Source organism: Capricornis sumatraensis, chromosome 1, assembly GCF_032405125.1.
Source record: "Capricornis sumatraensis isolate serow.1 chromosome 1, serow.2, whole genome shotgun sequence".
Classification (NCBI taxonomy): Eukaryota; Metazoa; Chordata; class Mammalia; order Artiodactyla; family Bovidae; genus Capricornis; species Capricornis sumatraensis.
The window spans coordinates 44,280,036-44,301,012 of NC_091069.1; the positions used below are offsets into that span (position 1 = coordinate 44,280,036).

Sequence of the window (20,977 nt, forward strand, 5' to 3'; positions counted from 1 at the left end):
GGAAACCTTGTCTTTCTTTTTCTTGAGTTCACTAGTGACATACACTTATACTCTAGTGACAACTGATCAAAAAAAAAAAAAACCTTACACCATTATTTTTCTGTTTCATACTGTTTTAAGATAAATTTATTTGTGAAACTGACTCCAGTCTTTTGGAGAGACAGAATTGTTTCAACAAAACTGTTGAAAGAGACAGCATTATATGATCTAACTATATGATAGTAGGAATCCTACTAAGAAATATATTGACATTTGGTCCCTAGAGCATCCAAATTTTAAATCACAGTCAGTCTAGAAGCTAGGATAGGTCTTTTACTTTGTGAGCACAGCTACTTTATTTGAAATGAAAGCATGAGATTAAAAAAATTTTCTCTCCAATGTTCAGGTTGGTCACAGCAGATGTAGCTTTTTACACTGGAAATCTTCAAGCCTTAAAAGGCCTTCAAGATTTGGACCTAAATATGGCCGAGATCTGGGAACAGAAAAGGTGATGACATACTGGAAAACTGGGTAGTTCATCTGACCAGGGGATGTGTATTTATGATGGAAACATGGACGCCTGTGACTCAAGAACTGAATCTCGAGCCCACCGTGAACCGGGATTGGGGAAGGGGAAAAGGAGTGTGTCAGTGTAGGGAAAGTGGGATTCAGTGGGATCTACAGAATGCCATTTGTGTGCTTCCTTCAGTGAGGGGTAACTGATCAGGTGTCTATAACATTTTTCATTCTCTCTGGAAACAGACTCAGGTTTCTTTGGACCAAATCCAAAAGAACACATAGCTGTAACACAGCTGTAGTTGACTAGAATGCTCTGTATACTTTATATTAAAAAATGCTTTGCATTTCTTCCAGTGCAATGAAATTCATATGGTGTCCCACTTTATTTAATTATGGTACAATTTAAAATATTAAAATCTTACTCAACCTCTGTAGAAAGTTTTCTCTATGAAAGTAAAGCTGTTTGAAAAATTATTTTTTTACAGATCTTTCTATAAAAAATAAACATCTTTTGATTGCTTGGATTTAGGAATTCAGTTTTTGTTTTAGTGACCAATGTTAAGTTTCAGGCTTTGTGTGTTGCAAATTTTATCTTTTTATCACCGCTCTATGTCAACTGCGTAAAGCCTTCCAGAATAGTCTAAATACTTGAAAGGCTAATCACAAGTAATAATTAAAGAGTAAGATTTTGGTGTTTATTTATGCAACTATTAATTTAAATACTTATCAGATGTGGTATATGAAAGCCTGCAGTTTAACAGCTGTATTTTTATAAAAGTATCTATGAAGGGTTGGGGTGTTTCTTTCCTTTTTATTTTTAGGGGCAAGAATACATTTTCATATATTCTGCCTAATTTTGAGTTCTCATTTTAACATTTAGATAACATTGAAGTATGCCCCCCGCCTCCTTGGGTTCTTGTTTGTAAGTTACTTTCAGTGTGTATATGAACAAAGACCAGGGATAGATAGAACTTTTAAAATATAGGCTGCTGTGTTGGGGCCAGAAATATAAGGTGATGAGTAAATTATTTAAATTAAAGATTTTTATAATACCTACCTTCAAAATTAGAATTAAATGAAAGTGCCTGTGCCTCACTTCACACCAGGAATCTTGCCTAACCCTGTCAGAGTGCCTAACCTTGTGGTGATTATGTACAATGAAATAGTCTTATTTTGTGCTCTTTGGTTTTCTAAAAGGAAAGCCTGTTTTCTTTCTTTCCTTTATCCTTATTACAGAGGTATGTCATTGGTTCTTAAACTGTCTGTCTAAAATAAAGCTGTAAAAAATTGCCAGACTTTAAAAGACAACTTTTTTTAATAGTATACAGTAAATTTTAAAGAAAATAAGCAGCTTACTCAAAAACAAGCATGGAAGAACTGAAAAATGTAATCGATTCTTAGAGAAAAGCCAAAATTCAAACTATCAGCAGACCTGGATTTGGAAGGTTATTCAAGAACATTTTCAGTGACAGCAAAGCAGCTTCAAGCAATGAAGCTTCAAGGAAAGGGAACTTTTTATAAAGTTACACCCTCACCCTGCTATACTAGAGAACAAGGATGTGAAAGAAATGCACTACCTCTGCCCACCCCACCCCCTTCAGCTGGGAAAAGAAATACCACTTTGTTTCAGTAAATGGAGAGTCTGTGGAAAGCATGGCAGGCATCCCAGTTTCAGAACTAGATGAAAGATATACCTTCAAGTTTAATTCCTATGGAAATAATGACATGGTTAATTCTCAGAAATGTAAAAACTGGATTTGTTAGGTAACTGGCCAGTGAGTACTTTTATATTCCAGGAGCAAATCTTTCAATTGATAGAGTAAATCTTTCAACTGTTTGGCAAGAGTAAACCAAATTTTTTCTTCAGCATTTCATAAAGTTAGCATTGAAAAGTATGAGTGTACACATGTATTGCTTTACAGCTTTATTTTTGAAATCACAAGCAGTTCAAAATGACCATCACTGAGGCCTCTGTTAAAAGATTTTCCAGCAGAGCTGCCTCAGTTTTAAGATTAAACAATATTGCACTTTCAGATGAATTAACTTTCAGGATCTTCTTCCAAAAAGAAAAGTATTGCTTCCATCTGTGCTTTTCTTACACTAAAAGCATACTGCAGAAAACTCTACATTAAAAATTAACACTGCAGGGTACAGTAACATAGAACAGTACCTGCCTATTTTATAATCTTAGAGGAACTTTTCATTGTGAGAAACTGTTTAGCCCATAATGAGTATAAAGTGTGTACAGTATTTTTCATTTCAGTGGTCCAAGATACGCAGGTTCCCAGATACAATCTTGTTCTCTAATACTGCTCCAGGTGGGATGTCAATTCGGTCACCGTGATTTGCGATGATGATAACCGTTCCCTAAGTGACAGAAAAAACGAGTAATTGCAACGGCAAGCTGAAATGCAGTTGATTTTCATACAGTTATCAGGTTTATGTAGAACTTCACTTACAGTGGAGTAAGCATATTTATAAGCAATATGAAATATGGAAAACAAATGACCTGTTAAAGAAAACTGTGATGTGTCCTGTCACAGCGCTAGCAGTAGTTCTGGCACCATCTCTGATAAGGAGGCAAGGAATCTAGGAGTGGGAAGTGGACCAGTGCCACAGCATGACTGGCTCTTCCGAAGAACTACTTGCAAGGCCACCAGCATTATCTACCTTCAGAAACTACACGGTGCTTGGTTTTTATCTACATACAGGTTTGTTTGGTTTTTAAAGAACAGTTTAATGATTCATATTTAAGTAACACTGTTTAGATAAGGCAGTATCAGCAATAATTATATATAAATACATATATCTTTTTGTTTTTTCAAGATCTTTAAGTCACTTTAATAAGAACACATGAAATCTAGGTATGAAATTAAAAAAATACTTGATTAGGAAAAAAGTGTTGTATCTTTAGTTCTGAACTTGAATATTCATACCCATAGTCCTTCCTATTCCTTATGCTAGGCTGGAATGATACTCAAAGTACCCAAGCACTGTAGTAATGTGAACGAACATCGTCATACTGATGACATTTTACTTTAACAGGAATAGATTATAGTCAGTATAAATGGAGTTGTTATTTTTTTCTACTTTCAAATAGTCATCTTTAGTGAATGCTAATTTATCAGTGATTCAATTTTAAAGACTGTCATATTTCAATAAAATAGTACCAATTCAATTATTTAATAGTGTTTGCTTTCCATTTGAATGCTATGTTCCACAAAATTCCTATACACAACAATTATGATTATATTTTGACTATGTTGTATGTCTATGGATGACAGTATTAATACTAAATATTGAAGTAAGCTATTTCATTTTGAAAATGCGTATCTTATAAGCAATCTGGTATAGAGTAAGAAATATTCCTTAAAATAAAGGTAAATTTAGGACTAGAGGATGAAACCTGTCTTATAAAACTATAAGAACTATAATTTTCATCATAACACACCTTTAATGAAACATTCTTGCCAAATGTCACATCTCCTGAAACTGTGAGGTGATCCAGTTCAAGCATATCTGGTATACTTTCAAATCTTCTTAGATAATCCTGAACCTGAAAGAAAAATGGAAACATAAAAATTGTTTCAAAAATGGGTTAACAGAAAAACAGGGATTAAATTAACAAGGTTTACAGTTCAAGTTTAACATTCTGTTTATGGCCAAGCTCAGGCCTTTTATGGGAAGAACCTTATTTATTAAGGACTCACTATGTGAGTAGTGAGAGCTTATATAGCCTGTGTAGGAGAGACCAGGAGGTAAACTTTGTCCCCACAATCAAGTGTTTACACTACAGCTGAGTAGATTGGACATTAAAACAGTAATAAGTAAAAAATAACCACCATGCTAAAAGCCAGGTGAGTGGTTCACATAATCTGGAGTTAGTTGGAAAAGAGATCATCATGGTTTGAAGCAAGCTAGACTGGAGCTGAGCTTTATGAAATGGGTAGGATTAAGAAGAAATGGAATACAGTTCCGGAAGAACAACAACACAAAGTATCAAGATCACTATCTTTGCCTCTTACTTCCTTAGACTTACTGGCACTAGAAATTGTCCTCTATGGCCTTGTTTCCTATTTTGCTGAGAAGCACAGAAGCAACAGGAAAATTTACACTGGCCTTTACCACTACCACCCACTTGCTCTGGAGTTACCTGTCCCTCCTAGTTCTGGGGTCGGACCATTTCTATTTCAACTTAAGACTAACCCTTCTTATGGTTACTGTCTAAAGATACTGTGAAGCAAGCTCCTTTCTCCCTCTTCAGTGCTCCTTCCCTCTTGATTCTATCAATTCGCATCAATGTGTGAAAGTGAAGTCGCTCAGTCATGTCCGACTCTTTGTGACCCCATGGGCGGTAGCCTGCAGGCTTCTCCGTCCATGGGATTTTCCAGGCAAGAGTACTGGAGTGGGTTGCCATTATAGAACATGCTACAAATTCTCCCAACTTAAAAACAGAACTCGAAAACCTTATATCCCTCTCTACCTATAGACTCATTTTTATGTTTTTCTTTAAGGCAAAACTCTTGAATAAGTTTTCGCATTCAGTATCTTCAATTTCTCTTCTATTCTCTCTTAAATCCATGCCAGTCAGGCTCCAGAACCTCTATACTGTTACAGCAAATTGTGAGTTCTCACTCATCTTCCTTGAGTTGGCCACAGCACTTGACTACAAATGACCAGTTCCTCTCTCGTGAAACATTTTCTTCATTTGGCTTCAGGCCACACACAGTCATGGTTGTCTACCCAGTTCTTCATCTGCAGCTCTGCAGTCACCTTTGCTGCTTCCTCCACCATATCCGCATCCTCTAGCCTTGGCGTTCCTCAGGGCACAGTTCTTGACTCCCTACCATGCCATTAACTCCCTCAGTGATCCTTATGGTTTTAAATACCCAGTTATAAACCGACAACTCTCAAATTTACCTTGTTTCTAGATTTTTCCTCTGACCTCCAGACTCATATATTCAGCTTCTCCATTTGAAGGTCCAAGTACACTGTCTCCAAAATTTAACTGTCCATTATGCTCCCCCTAAACCTGCTCTATCCAAGCTTTCCACACCCTCAGTAAAAGACAACTCCACATTTCCAGTCACACAGGCCAAAAACCTTAGAGCCATCTGTACTATTCTCTTTTACCCTCCTACCCAGTAAATCCTGTAGGTATAAATTACAAAATATTTCATAATGTTAACGTTTTTCACTATTTCCCCTGCAGCCTCCCTGCTCCAAGCCAGAATTCCAGCGACAGCCTATTCCCTGGTCTCCCTGATTCTACCCTTGCTCACCAGATTGGTCACTTCATCCCTTCATTGACTTTCTCCAATGGCTTCTCAACCCCGAGCAGAAAAAAGCCACACTCCCAATACTCAATTACAAGGTTCTACACAATCTGGCCTGTTACGTCTTTGACCATCTATCTCCCACCCCCATTGCTCATTTGCTCACTGTGCTTTAGGAACCCTAAAACATGTTCTTCCTCAGAGCAACTAGCCATTGCCCTCTCAGCCCCTGTTCTCAAACTGAGACAGCCTAAAGTTCTTATCTCTTGCAGGGTATGGAAGAGGCTAGAAAGAGTGGGAGGGAAGGAAGGGAAGATGAGGTTAGGTGGAAAATGGTTAGTAATTCCATCTCAGGATCTGGGAAGATGGCGGGTCCATGTAGCACCATGATTTTCCCAGCCCGAGCAGGCAGATGAGGGAGGCACCAACGACAGGGAGACTTCTAAAATGCATGATGCTGTCCTGGAAATTCCAACCCGGCCACAGGACCCAGAATCACAGCCCAGGAATGTATAAGGGCAGTGCAGATACCCGAACCAGGTGACACTAAGCTACAAGCAGGACTAGAATAGACTTGGATGGCATAGGCCACACAAACGCTAAACCCTGTCACTTCATTAGCCTCACAACATTTTATGTGATTAGATTTTTTTGGATTCCACTTAACACATCAGGGTCAGGTTTTACTATGCTTGCTATTCCTCTTGCCTAGATTGTGCCCCAGATACCTGCAGATAAACCTCTGAGGCCACCCAATGTAAAATGTCACCACCACCACCACGCCTACACGTTCCCCACTCCTTTATTTAGCATTTGCCACCTCTTGGCATATTATACGTTTGACTTACTTGCTTCTTACCCCACTAGAATATCCAGGAAGGCTAAGATTTTAGCCTGTTTTATTTACTGCTAAATACCTAGAACACTGCCTTGCACATGGCAGAAGCTCAATAGGTTTTGTTAAATCAGAATTAACATTCTCTCACTGATGAGAGCAGTAATGGTCTTAGACGAGACATAAGATATAATATCTTAAAATGGAAACATTCTTTACTGCTCTATTACAGCAAGCAGTTAAAAAGTGAGTTACATCTTCCTCTTCTATGGTTGATTAAAAGATATCAGGGTTGGAGGAATATAATAGATTAGCAGCAAAGACTAATCAGACTCCACGTGTGTATCCTATCTTTCTAATTACACATGAAGAAATACAAATTCACGTGTATATCATATTTATAATTACATACCTTTGTGAAAGAACTGCCTAATTTAACCAAGGGCACTGTAGGAAATTCCCGCTTTTCACTCATTGTCAAAGATCCTGCATTAAGGCTATAGAGGTTTGACATCACAAGCAAGAGATCTGATGTGGTTTTGACAGGCAGAAAACGGCTTCTAGGAACATTAATACCTAGAGAGTTCTCAAAACTTTTAATGGCAGCCCCTACTGCAGTCTCTAACTGAATGACATTCAGGCCTCCGTCCAAAGTCTGTAAGAAAGGGAACAGGAGAAAGAAACAGGTTTTAGTAACTTGGTTCTATATGGGCTAGTTATTTGGGGAGTGGTTTCAGAGATCCACTGAAGGAAACAAATTTTGAGAGCTGATATCTCTGAAGCACTGGGAGGTGCTTATACATATGTGATCTTTTTCAGCATCATAACTCTCTTGTTCAGTAACATTTCCATTATACAATAAAGAGCTGAAGGTTCAGAAAACCCATGCAGATGACTGGGGCCAAGAGGCCTCTAAGTACCAGAGCATCAAGACTAAGGTAGATCCTCTAGTTTGGGTCCCAGTGCTCTTGCCGCTACCACAGCCCAGGGTCAAGTAAGGACTGCTTGGCAAACTAAGGGATGGGTGTTGACTCAAGGAGAGAGCCAGGAACGGAAGAAACTAACTAGGCTGAAAGGAGTGGCCCATGGACTAGATGGGCCAGAGGCAGTGGACAGTGAGTCTGTGTGTGGTGTGCTGTGACTGGAACCAGGGAGCCCAGTGGTCTGCAACTTTGGCTTACCTTTGGATTTACAATGATTTCCATGTCAATAGCATTCTGCTCCTGCAGTCTTTTAACTGCAGCAAGAGAGATCCATAGGTTGTTTGTGTTAAATATTTTGAATTTTGATACAGATTTGAACTCATCAACATGCGCTTTTGGCACTTGAGCAATTTCCACCAGTCTCAGTTTGCCTTCATACTGAGTGAGTGTCCCACCCTAGAAAGGCAGAGAAGAGTGAGTGCTTCCACATCGCTCCCAATTATAACCAAACCACATTGTTTACAGTCTATGAATGATACAGAAAAGTCACTGATGACAAAATCCCCCAGAAATAAAAGGCAATGGCAGTGATTCGATCTGGGATACAAAGTAACACATGTATGAAAGTAGAACCAAAGAAAATAATTCAGGTTGTCAGTTGTTTTATACTCCCTCTTGTCCATAATAAAAGTCCTGGGGGTACCTCAGCGTTCTCCTTACTTTCCAAACAACTGTTCCAGACACAGACATTCCTCTTATTCTTAAACCACCGTCCATCACCAAACGACCAATCCCGCCACCTCAGACCCTGCTCTCACTGCCTCTGGGATGAGGGGAGTAAAGTCAAGACAGAGGCACAAGTGGAAGAGAAAAGACTTCAGAGTGGCCTTAGCCTCGAGGCCGTGAGGTGCAGGCAAAGGGGAATGTTCACTGGTGTGTGAGGGCGACATCTGCAAGAGAAACAGAACCCAGCCCAAGGACCAGCCATAGTATCACACACTGCCCACTTTTCTTACGCCCTGGAGCTAAGTGAAAAACCTTGTGTACTGTTTGATCAAAGGCCAAATATCGTCATCACTAAACATGCAAGATGAAAAAAACTAACTTCTGCTTTGTATAAAACTGCTCTTTTTGGTTTGTAACAAAAGATTATTACAGTGATAAAACATATACAGAGAGAAATACATACTGTAGAAATAGAAGTAAATTTCCATTAAAAGAACAATTAAAAACACTTAAGCATCCAACTAGAAGAATATTAATGGTTGGAACAAACACAGTGTTTTCACATATATTTCAGATAATCCTATAAATATGTGTGGAATTGTTTTTTAGTTAAAATTGCCCATATAGATTGTTTGAAAAAGAAAAATGATTTTACTACTATTAAATCTGGATGCATATTACACACACTGTTATATCAGATAGAACTTAGGGTACTCTAGAACACTATCCCACTCTAGCTTACAGTGATGTTATCAAGTTTCTAAGCTTAGAAACTTTTCAATAAAGAATTGCAACTATGAAATGTGAAGATGTAAATCCCCAAACTGCTTCCTCTCAGTATTTACCTTTACATCCGCTCGGGTTTTATTTGTGACTTCCATGACAAATTCACAAGGTTTTCCATTGGGTGGGTTCATGAGATGATTAAGAATATAAAGATCTACTGTGGCACCCAGATTATCTATGTTGGACACAAAAATATATTCTTTGCCTTCTCCTATAAAGGTGTCGAGCAAACCAGAGTTGTAGAAACTGGCATAAATATCTCCATGACCCGGAGGATACCAAGCTTCTGTATTTTCCCCTGAGTATGATACATTCTTTGCTACAGGCAGTAACGATTCTTTATTAATCCTTGGGTACCTTAAGAAAACAAAATTTCTTTTTCAGTATCAACTCTGTAGAGTATTCCAGATGTTTGAGTAAAAAACAATGCATGTAAAGTTAAATAAAATTTCCCTCCTTTTAAATCCATCATAGTAATTTAATCATAAGTCAATCTATTTAAGAAAATCTCTCATTATCTGTGTTGACCAAAAAACCAGCTTCCTACATAGTGATATTTGCTGCAAAAAAGAATTATTCCAGGGTCATTCAGATGGGAAGACACCCCATATTTTTAAGATATTCATATGTTTTATGACTCTTCAAAAGGAAAGACATATTAAGTAAATTTTCTCAAACTTATTTGGTGGTGAGGTTGTTCTTTTCCTTGAAAAAAAAGGAAATGCTCTCTATTTGGGAAATGCTGTCCATTCTTACCAATAGATATATTCAGGGGTGGTTCTCTTCCTTTCCCAGAAAATCAACAGCAGGTTGGTACTCAGGGATGTCTGCTTCTTACCACTTTTGAGAACCAAAATCTCAGGCAGATTCTCTTTTAAGAAGTTCAAGTTACATACCCACAGAGTGATTATAACTGCCACGTATCTGTTAACTGATGTTTAGCCTTTAAAGGCATTAAACACCTGTAGACAGTTTGGCACATGTACATCTTGAGGCTGCTCTGTTTAAACAAAACACAGAAGTCCTTTCCGGAAGTAACATCCCACAGAGCTAATTGTTTTACTCCTTGTACCTGCTTTGATTAAACGTGTAGATTTTCACACGACAGTGATTATACTTCTGTAGTATTTTTTTGGTATCTTCATCCGTGTTAAAAGAGTTCATTAGAACAAGAGGAACATCAGTATCGTAGGTTTTGTTCAAGTGCTAGGGAGGAAAACGACAATCAGGTCACTCAGACTTACTATTCTTTTGTTTCAAAGTATAAAATTAACTCTCAATGGTTGATCACAAAATGTTCATATCATCTATAATAGGAGAATATATAGACTTGAAATAAACGATAACTGGCATCTTCACCATGTACTTGCTTATTACATCCCAATCCTGTGAGACAGGAACTACCGCCTCCATTTCATGGATGGCTAAACTGAGGCCCAGAGAAGCAGCAGGTCAGTGGCAGAGCCAGGACACCCCTCCCAGCCCCCACAGTCCAACTCTGGGGCTGTGTGCCAAGCCACAGTGCCCTGTGGCCTCACTGGATGGGCAAATACAGACTACGTATTTACTCTGTGTCCAAAGTACTGTGGGAACGAAAGTACAAATGTTACAAAGACGTCTCCCTATTCTCAGGAATCATGTGAAGGACTGTGAATAATAGCCTAACTGATATCTTTTCTATCTCTAGGAAGAGCTAAGAGGCAGCACAAAGTGAGGAGAAAATATAATCTTAGAAGTCAGACTGCTCTGTGTTCCCTGTTTGATTCTGCACTTACTAACTAGCTAGGGAGGCCTGGGCATAAATCTACCTCTCTGTGTCTTGGTTTCCTCATCTGTAAAATGGTGATGATAACAGTGCTTATCTTACAGAGTTGTTGAGAGGAACAAATGAGTCAATTCATATAAAGAGCTCAGAATGATACTTAGTAAGTGCTGGATAAATGTTAGCTGCTGCTGCTGCTGCTGCTGCTGCTAAGTTGCTTCAGCCGTGTCTGACTCTGTGCGACTCCACAGACAGCAGCCCACCAGCCTCCTGCGTCCCTGGGATTCTCCAGGCAAGAACACTGGAGTGGGTTGCCATTGCCTTCTCCTTAGCTGCTGCTACTGCTATTATAATGATTGCTGGCACTGTATGAGAAACTAGGGATATAGAGATGAAAAAGACAGGGGCCACTGCCCTTTAAGAGCTTATGGTCTATGACTAAGGACTTTATGATTTATGTAAAAGAGAAGTCAGTGACAGTTCTTAGCATCCACGGTACCCAGCCAGATACATGAAATTCTCCCCAGCCTCCAAAAGGGGGCTAATAAAGTCAGATCATCCCAGCTCTGATGAAGGCTACCCCTAGAGAGAAGGAGGGGAGAGAGGCAGGGAGATCAAAGGAGAATCTGAAGAGATCCAGAGATTCCAGCACCACAAATGCTATTTAAAGATCAAAAGCTTTCACATCACTCTAAGGATTTGCTTTTAGGAACACCAAACCTTTTTTAACACACTAATAAAGAGACTAAAGATAGCATGCTCCTTGACTAGCTCAAATCCTCATCTGTTATTTTCTAAGGTAACATTTACAATAACCTGAAAACTGAAAATCATTTTGGTAGCTCATGAGAAAGGCTCAACGTTCCAACTCACTTCGATTTGCTGAACGGTCAGATCCAGAAAGGTATTCTCGTTCCTCACGCCAATCAGACTCTTTGGGCCTTTGCAGCCCATGCTGGTTCCCAAACCGCCATTGAGTTTCACCACCACCAGCTTGTTCAGCACAGAGGATACATTATCAGGTAAGCCCCTGGCCTTTATCTTCTCATAGGGCTGAATCTGAAAAAATTTTTAAAGTTGTTAAGAGGTTAAACCAAATCAACACCAAGGTTATTTCCATGCTTCCTTGAAGAGGTTTGCTTTTTCTGTAGAGTTTCAGCTACATTTTCTTTAATGTCCAGGGCCCTTATGGTCAAAATTAAGTTCTTATCAGCAACTTCCCTTGCACACAGAAGTAGTTCAGCGGTTCACTTACAGTACAATGGAGCACAAGAGGGGGGAAAGTTACAGTCTACAAATATTTTGGCTGGCTGGTGAGAATATACTTCTCTTGGACTACCTTCAAAAGCACTGAATTCTCAATGTACATCAACATAGCAAACAGGATGCACAAACTCATTCACATCTGTACATGTTTCTGGTGCACTATGAGTCTGCTTAGGTTCTGGACAAGTGTGTATATGGTCACACAGTTCTGGGTAACATACTCGTGAAATTCCTGGAGACAGGGCCAAACACTCGGAGCAGGCTACCAATGCCTGCCCTGTTATGGTTCACAAGGGTTTGATTTTTTGCAATCTGAAAGTTTTTTTTCAACAAAAGCAAGTTTGCCTGAAAGAAAATGAGCTGTGTAAATAGTAAAACAAGTTTGAAATGAGCACAGAGGCTTAATCTTCAATTTCTTCCTCACAGGAAAGGAACAATGACAGTGGAAGCTCAAATTCTTCTGTTAGAAGGAGAGGCACAAACAAACCTAAACATCTTACAACAAGAACGGAGCTTTTAAAAAGATCACAGTGTATTTTCTATCCATTTACAGAACACTTGTTGTTACTTTTCTTTTATGAAATAGGTCATCAAATGTACTCTTTAGTTACATCATGGTGGAGGATAGATAATACTTAAAGGGACTGAAGAAATAAAACCAGAACTCTTTCATCCTGCAAAACGGGACCTAAATTCATTAGAAAACAATGAGAAACAATGAGAAAAAACTTTTCTACTTTCTATCTCCATGAGTCTGGCTACTCCAGGTGGCTCAGACATGAATCACGATGGACTTGTCTTTTGTGACTGACTTATTTCACTTAACACAATGTCCTCAAGGTTTAATTAGTGTTCTTTTTTTTAAAGTGACTTATTTATGCTTCAGGAGATTCCAAATTAATGCAGATTTTTCCAGACAAATGCTTTCATTTAATAAAGTTGATATTTGTGTATGCAGCAGATCTGAGAGAAGAGGAGACTGACAAAGAAATGTAATACAGGTTGACAGATTCTATGGCAAATTGAGCCTTAAGTAACTTTTTTAATTCCATTTGTAGGTATTAAAATTGAATAGAATACATGTTCTGAAGTCTTAGTTTAGTGAATCAGAAAATGGATTCTCTTCATTTGATTTTAAGAAACAGTATACCCTCAGCTTTGAATTAAAAGATTAAAAGAATGAAAAATAATACTACAAGTGTAACCATGGTTCTAAAAGTGTGAGTCTGAGAAAACGCTGCTCTTTCAAATACAGTTGATAACAGTACAAAATGGCAGGGCTTAGGGTTTCAGACACTATTCAACATCTGAGTTATGAGTTTTCCATTATCTCTTAGGAATGGGCAGCCTGTCATTTCAGGGCAGAAAATTTACAAAAATGTAAACAATGTAAAAAGAAATTTCTTCATATTTTTAGGTATGCAGTCAAAAGATCAACAGGATAGCATTTTTCACCATTTTGTCACCCTCCAGACACAGTGCTAAATGCAGCTGAGCAATTGAAATTTTAATTTTATTTAATATTAATGTAAATCAACATACATGGCTAGCAGCGTGTGCAGTTCTAGATGGCCTGTTAAAAAATATCAACCAAACAATCAGAATTATGTTTCAGTTTTAATAAAACTCTGCCAAAATCCTTTTTTTGTTCAATATAACCTTTTTTCTTTTTAACTTCAATGACACTGACTCATATCATCTGTGCAGATGAATTAAAAACCAAAAGTCAACCCTGGAGCCTTAAAGTTTCACCAGGAAAGGAAAAAACCCCAATATTACATATATTCATTACAAAACATCTTTGATCCACATATGATAAAGAATATAAAGTATTTAGAGAAAAAAATGTTTTCTTCATATTAAACTTCAAAACATGCATTTTACTAGAATGCTTTAAGACAGTTCCTTACGACTGAGTCTATGGAGGCTAAACAAATTTTCTTGTATCCCCCAAATTTAATCTATATATAATGATGATCATGTATCCTCCTTTATTCTCTATGTAACAGTGATCAAAGGTCCCAGCCTCACAATGACTTTAACACTAGGCCATCTGCCTTCAGCCAAAAGGTATATTAAATACACTTTGGTCTTGATTCAAATCTTCCCAAGAATGGTATCTTGAGAACTTCAGTTTAAATTTAAAATGTACTTCTAAATTAGCTTTCAAATATTTGGGGTGAAATAAAATAAGCTGATCCAAGAACAATGTTAAATTCCAAAACTGAGCTAATGGAGACTTTTGGGCCCAGGTGCAGGCAACTCCCAAGTAGAAACTTGTTCATCATTTAGGTGGGAGCCCAGAATTCTGTGAAGTGCCTTACTTAGAACTTTGTACACCAAGTTAAGTGGGTAGGGAGTCACCTAACCCCTACAAATGTCAAGGAACCATGGTTCTTTAGATGGTGCTTTCAGTAATACCTACTTGTCTTGCTATAATATAGCAGCTAATTAAATACAGGCCCCACTGAAGAACTGACTGTTAACAAGAAAAGGACTATGGAAAGAAAGGGAAGAAGTCACAAGGTGTGAAGTAACAACGTACAGCCAGGGAGAAGATGTCCAGAGTCATTGAGTCAGCATTGCTATTAGAAACCTCCACTTTAAAAAAAAAAAAGAAAGAAACCTCCACTTTCACTTACATTTCAGCTTAAATTCACCCGACTCCGCACACAGACACAAACACACAGAAAGGCAGCAGTCATGCATGGAAGGAAGCCAAGACAGTTTTGGTCTACAGCTTACTGCAGTTTATATTAGGTGGCAAGCTCAGCTTTCCTCACATAAATCACCCCATATACCAATACAAGTTCCCTCTGTGGCTGATGCTGTCCACACCCACCACCAGGGACCTCACCAAGCAATCCCACAGAGCTCGGTTTATTTCCAGAGCCAAGAGGACCTGTGTTAGAAGACTGTTTGGCAACAGCTGAAGTTATGCTGGACACACCTAGTCCCAGGGACATTATTAGATCTGTTCTCCACTATTCCCCTCTGAGCTCCCCCAGGAGAATGCACAAAGACATCCACTCAGGAAAAGATGGACGGGGTTGGGAGATGACAGGGAGTACCATGCACTGCTGGATACAGCCTAGATGTTACTCTCACTGAGTCACTTTAGTCAGTCACAGTACTCCCCAGATGGCGTCAGTGGTAAAGAACCCGCCTGCCAATGCAGGAGAAGTAAGAGACAAAGGTTCAGTCCTTGGGTGGGGAAGATCCTCTGGAGGAGGGCATGGCAACCCACTGCAGTATTCTTGCCTGGACAATCTCATGAGCAGAGGAGCCTGGTGGGCTACAGTGCAAAGGGTCACAGTCAGACAGGACTGAAATGACTTAGCACGCACAGTGCTATCTCTGCTTTCAAGCCTGATCACCGTGTTTCTCTTTCTCCAAGACATGAATAGAATTCAGTGTTCTATGAAGACCTCTGTGGCACTGTAAATATACAGCAGGGCAACCTCTACAGGTAAGGTGGGGCAAACCTCAGGAGGCTCCCTGCAAAATGTGCTGCTGCTGCTGCTAAGTCACTTCAGTTGTGTCCACTCTGTGCGACCCCATAGAGAGCAGCCCACCAGGCTCCGCTGTCCCTGGGATTCTCCAGGCAAGAACACTGGAGTGGATTGCCATTTCCTTCTCCAATGCATGAAAAGCGAAAGTGAAGTCCCTCAGTCGTGTCTGACTCTTAGCGACCCCATGGCAAAATGTGCAGGGGAGACAAAACCACTCACATTATCCTCTCAGTGGGAGAAAACAATGTGTCAAATACCCAACTTCCTCTGCAGAATGAACAAAGAAAGTAGCTGTGAAATTATGAAAAATCATAATTTAAACAACATTCTTCCCTCTAGGATGTAATCTAGTTTTTCTGCAGAAACTGAAATACTTTTTAAAAGATCTTTTAAAAACTGTCTACTATGACCTGTACCTTGCCAAGTCTGTTCACAACTTAGTTTCCAGTTAGAAGAAAAGCTGAATTCATTACACAGTCATGGAGACACACTGTTCCCATTAGCAATAGTATAACCCAGTTCTTGGTAGCATATTCCTGCTATTCCTGAAGACAGTGCCAAATACCCACAACAAGCTAACAGTACCTGCCCTGTTATGGTTCAGAAGGGTATGATTATTGAGAAAGTTGTTTTTTTCCAACAAAAGCAAATTTTCCAAAAAGAAAATGAGCTGTGTAAACAGTAAAACAAGGTTGAAATGACATTGCATATGTACAGGAAGTGTGCCAAGAACATCCGCGTATTCGGCAAGCCCTCACTGGGCAGCCTGTGTGCCAAGGCCTGTGCTAGGTGCTTTCTCACTTCGTGTCTTCATTTCACATTTCTAAAGGTAACAACCAAAATTTGGGTCACGTGAATGCTCCAACCAATTACCTAGACCAGAGATTTGTTTTCTTGTTCAGGAAAAGCTGGCAAATCACATACATGATCACGTGATCTACCAGCAAACTTGCCAACACCTTGTCAGCCACCGAGATAAGCTCAGCTGCTATTCACAGGGCGAACAAAACCATCCCCTACTACAGTGCCCTCGACCTTCTGCCTCCAGAACAGATCCTCAGGACCCTCCCGCATCACCACCTCTGTTGCTTACCCTTCCTTCTGGTCACAGAATAGCTGTCCCCTGCCCCAAAGTAATCTCTCTGCTAGTGCCCACCTAAGATTCCTACTTCATCAACCTCCCAGCCTCAGAGTCAGCCTTTCCCTATCTATTCCTTTCCATAGACACAAACACACTCAAATATTTTACATCTAAAAAACAAAGAAAATAGCAAAACATACACTCACCCCTTTCTGTCCTTTTTTCTCCATCTTCTTAAAGTCAAAGCTTAAAAAGCTGCTGCACTCACCTCTACTTCCTCACCTCACCTCTTTTTCACTCAAACACCTGCTACAATCTTGTTTTCTCCATAGTTCAGTGAACTGCTCTTACCAAGGTCATTAACATCCTCCTCCTTGCTAAATCTGGTCAATAATAACAATGTTTCTCTTAAACTTGAGCTCTCAGCTGCATCTGAGACAACTGACCACTCCCTAGACCTTGAAATGCTCTCTTCTTGACTTTTGAAAGGCCACTTTCTATTTTCCCTCTCTTTCTGCCTGTTCCTTTTCAAGTTCCTTCTAAGTAGACTTCCTCTTTCTGGAAATCTGCTCCTGTCTCTGTGGCACCAGAACATACTCAACTGCCAAGCCAAGAGCCTGCTCACACCTGACCAATGACCGAGGCCTCTCAGCCTCAGGAAACTCTCTGTTGCCACGGCTGCCATCCCACCTACCTCTCATCAATGCAGTGGCCTCCAGTCACCTTAACTCCCTCCAGGTTAGGGAGGTGGAGGCGGAGGTCACCTTAAGATAGAGGTCACCTTAAACTCCACCTTGCAGGTGGTGATCTTTTGGAAAAGAGAATTTGAAGATGTTTCTCTCCTGATTACATCATTCACAAAACAAAGCAATGACACAGCACAGCAGAGATTTTTAGCTGCCTACCCCAATGTCATTTCCCCCCTCCCATTTTAGGACCCCGACTTTCAGCTGGGCACACCACCACCCCAAATAAAAGACCACATGTCCAGCTTCGCTTAGAGCTATTTGTGCCAAAGTCCTGGTCACTGAGATTAACTGGAAGTGAGCTGAAAGATTCCCAGGAAGTCGCTGTGAAAGGGCAGGGGACAACATGCCCTATCTCCTCCTTCCTGCTGTGTGGAACGAAGACACGGTGACTAGAGTTCATTCAGGCGGCCACCGGGGACCGTAAGGAGATGTGCTGAGGGTGGCAGAGGGGCAGGACAATGCATGTGAAGTGCTCAGCACAGTGTGCGGCCCACAGGAAGAATCCATGTGCTGGCTGTGCTAGCACTACGTCACCTATTCAGACACATTCTCCACCCCACCACACGTTTTAACATTTCTAGAACCAGGATGAATCATACAGCCAGTGCAATCTTATCAATTGTTTGCACTTTTTTCCTTTCTCAGCGGTACATAAAAGGTACACCTTATAATCAATGGCACAAATTTCATAAATATGGTACTGAATCTCCTTCTGCTCCAAGTCACCAACCAGCTTAGCAATCTCCGAGGTACGGGTTCTACCTCATCACTCTCCAGTTATGTGTAGCCTGAGGATAGTTTCAAGACAAGAGTCAACAAACTATAGCCTGTGGGACAGCTGGACCTACGGCCTGTTTTCACAGAGAGTTACTGGAAGGCAGCTGCTCCTGTAAGTTTACACAGCATCTATGGCCGATTTCATGGTACAGTGGCTGAGGTGAACAGCTGTGACAGGGATTGCACAGCCTAAAATATTCACCATCTGGTCCTTTACAGAAAAGGTCTGCCAAACCCTGGTTTAAGACAGTCTTCCGTGGTGATAAAAACCCAAGTTTTGATAACATCTCTGCCTGTTCAAACTTTGCTCCTCCTAAGGCTCCGTGCTGGGTACGGACTTCTCAGGATGGCAGAGACCTGAAGCCGCCACCGGCGATGTTGGCCTGTGGCGCCACTGGCAACAGCACAGCCACAGAATAACCCCCTGGGGTTTTTTCGTCTCCTCATATTCATCCAGGAAAGCAAAAGCAAGGATTTGTAGTTGGTAGCAGAACTCTGGCAACTTTCAAAACAATAGAAAGTAAACCTAAGATTAAAAAGACGTTTATCTACTCACATGAGGGTCGAATTCATAGAGACAGAAAGCAGAATGGTGGTTGCCATATGCTCGGGGGAAGGGGAGAGGGAAAGTGGTGTTAAATGGCTACAGAGTTTTGGTTTTGCAAGCTGAAAAAGTTCTGGAGACTGCGCAACAAGGGGAATATATTTAACCCTACTGAAGTGCACACTTAAAAATGGTCAAGATGGTAGACTTTGATATGAGTATTTTACCACAATTAGAAGAATTTTTTAAAAAGTCAGTCTTCTGTGTGCATGTACACGTGCAGCTATACATGTACACTCTGTCAAGGCGTCAGAGAACCACAGAACAAAATCACTTTTTGTTGCCCTCATACGACCAGGAGTGAATCTGACAAAGCACTCACTTCCTGCTCAGGTACTACCAGCTGCTATCAGTAATCATTACACCGCCTCCCAATTTGTCTGTCTGGTGCTCTGTATCTGTTACACGACTGTAAACTCCAGGAAGGCAGTACCAGCCATGTGATACTCCCTCCACCATATCCATCACCTTTAATTATGTGTCGTAGTCTTCAGTAGCTCTCATCTGTTGAGTAGATAAGTGAATAAATGAATGGAGCAAAGACAGCTGTTACTAAATGAAATCTATTCTCTGGAACTTATTTCTTATCTTATTAAATACTAAGGGTGAAACAACAGTGGTGCCATCATTATTTAGAAAGCTGATTACAAACAACCATTATTTTAATTTTTAAAAAGTACTGAATTAGAATACATCACATACAATCTTCATAAAGAAAACCTAAATCTAAAACTATGCTCTGCATAAAAAATAATTTTTACAAGCCATAATTTAGTGTCATAATTTAAAAAGATCCCTCTATGATAAAGAAACAAATAGAATGATCACATACTAAAATTATAAGCTGAGCCTGGAAAAGTACATTTCCTAAGAGAGTTCTTTTGTCTTCTTCCACTTATAAACTATAAAAACACAGGACAAACTATCAAATCAAGTATGTATTTTAATTTTGCCAGATATTAATTCCTACATCTTTTGAGTTTTTTTATTTTAATTATTTTAAAGTAGACCTACAGACAGGAAAACATGAGGGTAATTTTTCCAGTAATAGAAGAAAACCAGCTGTCCTATTCATACACTGAGTCTACACATATCCCAAAGCAAAAATCTGTAACAGAGCAAGTAAACAGGTCCTTTCAAAGAATAAATCAGAAGTCTTGGCAACAACACTGTTCTCTAAACAGTTATACTCATCAGCACCTATCCAACAATTCACATACATACAATATCCTTCATTACAATCTGCTATCTCAGTTACTAAAGTTGATGTTAGCAAAAATCTCAGAAAGAACCAGGAGCCAGATTCATAAAAATCACTTATTTTTCATCTTAGGTCTCATATTGCCCTCTCGGGGGAGCCAAACTTGAATACTGTGCCTTTTTGTTATATAAAGGTAAGGATCATCGCAACTCAAATCCAATAACCAACAGCTAATACAAATAAGCCAAAGGAAAAAAATCAACTTAAATATCAAATAAAAATTTTAAAACATTTTTCATCTCAACTGGCAAACAGTTTTAAAAATAATAATACTTAATGCTTTAACAAATGTAGCAAGACTGACAATAAAATGGATTGTAGGTCTCTACTAAATGCTAGTTCAGAGAGGCCTTTCTTCTCTCTGCCTATTCTAGCTACAACATCACCTCTACTCCCTCACTCCCTGTACCCTTTCTTCTTGCATGTCACTTATCACTACTTGAAACTACATTTCATATCTTTTACTGTCTACATCTCTACTAGAGGTTTCTAGATACTAGAAACTAGATGAAGGCAGGCCTTTATTAGTACGGTTCTCTACTAATACACAGCTGGCACTCAAAATAACAGCTCAAAATTAATGTGAACAGGAGTACAAACTGTAAAGCAATTTGAAATGCCTAACCGGAAACTTAAAATAAGTTTATAGCCTCTGAACACAAAACCATTTCTGAAAATTTATTATTAGAAATAATTCTGAGATGCAAGGATTTATATATAAGTATATTCACTACAGAGTTCTTTTAACAGCAAAAAAGTAAGAGTAACCTACATGTCCAACTATAGGAGACTCTCCGGAAGGAATACACACACTGATACACTTGTATAAACTACCAGCTCTCACACTTCTGACAACTGTTTCTACTAATACATTTCCTTCAAGTGGTGAGGTAGAGTCATTATCTTATTTCTGACCATTAA

The 20,977-nt window shown here is 39.5% G+C and overlaps 2 protein-coding genes across 4 annotated transcripts in view; one reads left to right on the forward strand and one right to left on the reverse strand.

Annotated features, from left to right (window-relative positions):
* VPS54 (VPS54 subunit of GARP complex) overlaps positions 1-2,150 on the forward strand; it is a 72,603-nt gene extending 70,453 nt beyond the window's left edge. For both annotated transcript variants that reach the window (XM_068980635.1, XM_068980642.1), the window contains exon 22: positions 386-2,150. In XM_068980635.1, the coding sequence (XP_068836736.1) occupies positions 386-491 (106 nt within the window). In that variant the 3' untranslated portion in view covers positions 492-2,150. The remainder of the gene's footprint in view (positions 1-385) is intronic.
* The window catches only part of UGP2 (UDP-glucose pyrophosphorylase 2), a 57,525-nt gene continuing 38,394 nt past the window's right edge, over positions 1,847-20,977 (reverse strand). The window contains exons 4-10 of one of the 2 annotated variants that reach the window (XM_068980667.1): positions 11,680-11,865; positions 10,117-10,250; positions 9,104-9,401; positions 7,791-7,988; positions 7,022-7,264; positions 3,950-4,054; positions 1,847-2,865 (exon numbers count right to left, since the gene is read on the reverse strand). In XM_068980667.1, the coding sequence (XP_068836768.1) occupies positions 2,758-2,865; positions 3,950-4,054; positions 7,022-7,264; positions 7,791-7,988; positions 9,104-9,401; positions 10,117-10,250; positions 11,680-11,865 (1,272 nt within the window). In that variant the 3' untranslated portion in view covers positions 1,847-2,757. The remainder of the gene's footprint in view (positions 2,866-3,949; positions 4,055-7,021; positions 7,265-7,790; positions 7,989-9,103; positions 9,402-10,116; positions 10,251-11,679; positions 11,866-20,977) is intronic. The other variant, XM_068980658.1, reaches the window with a different exon arrangement.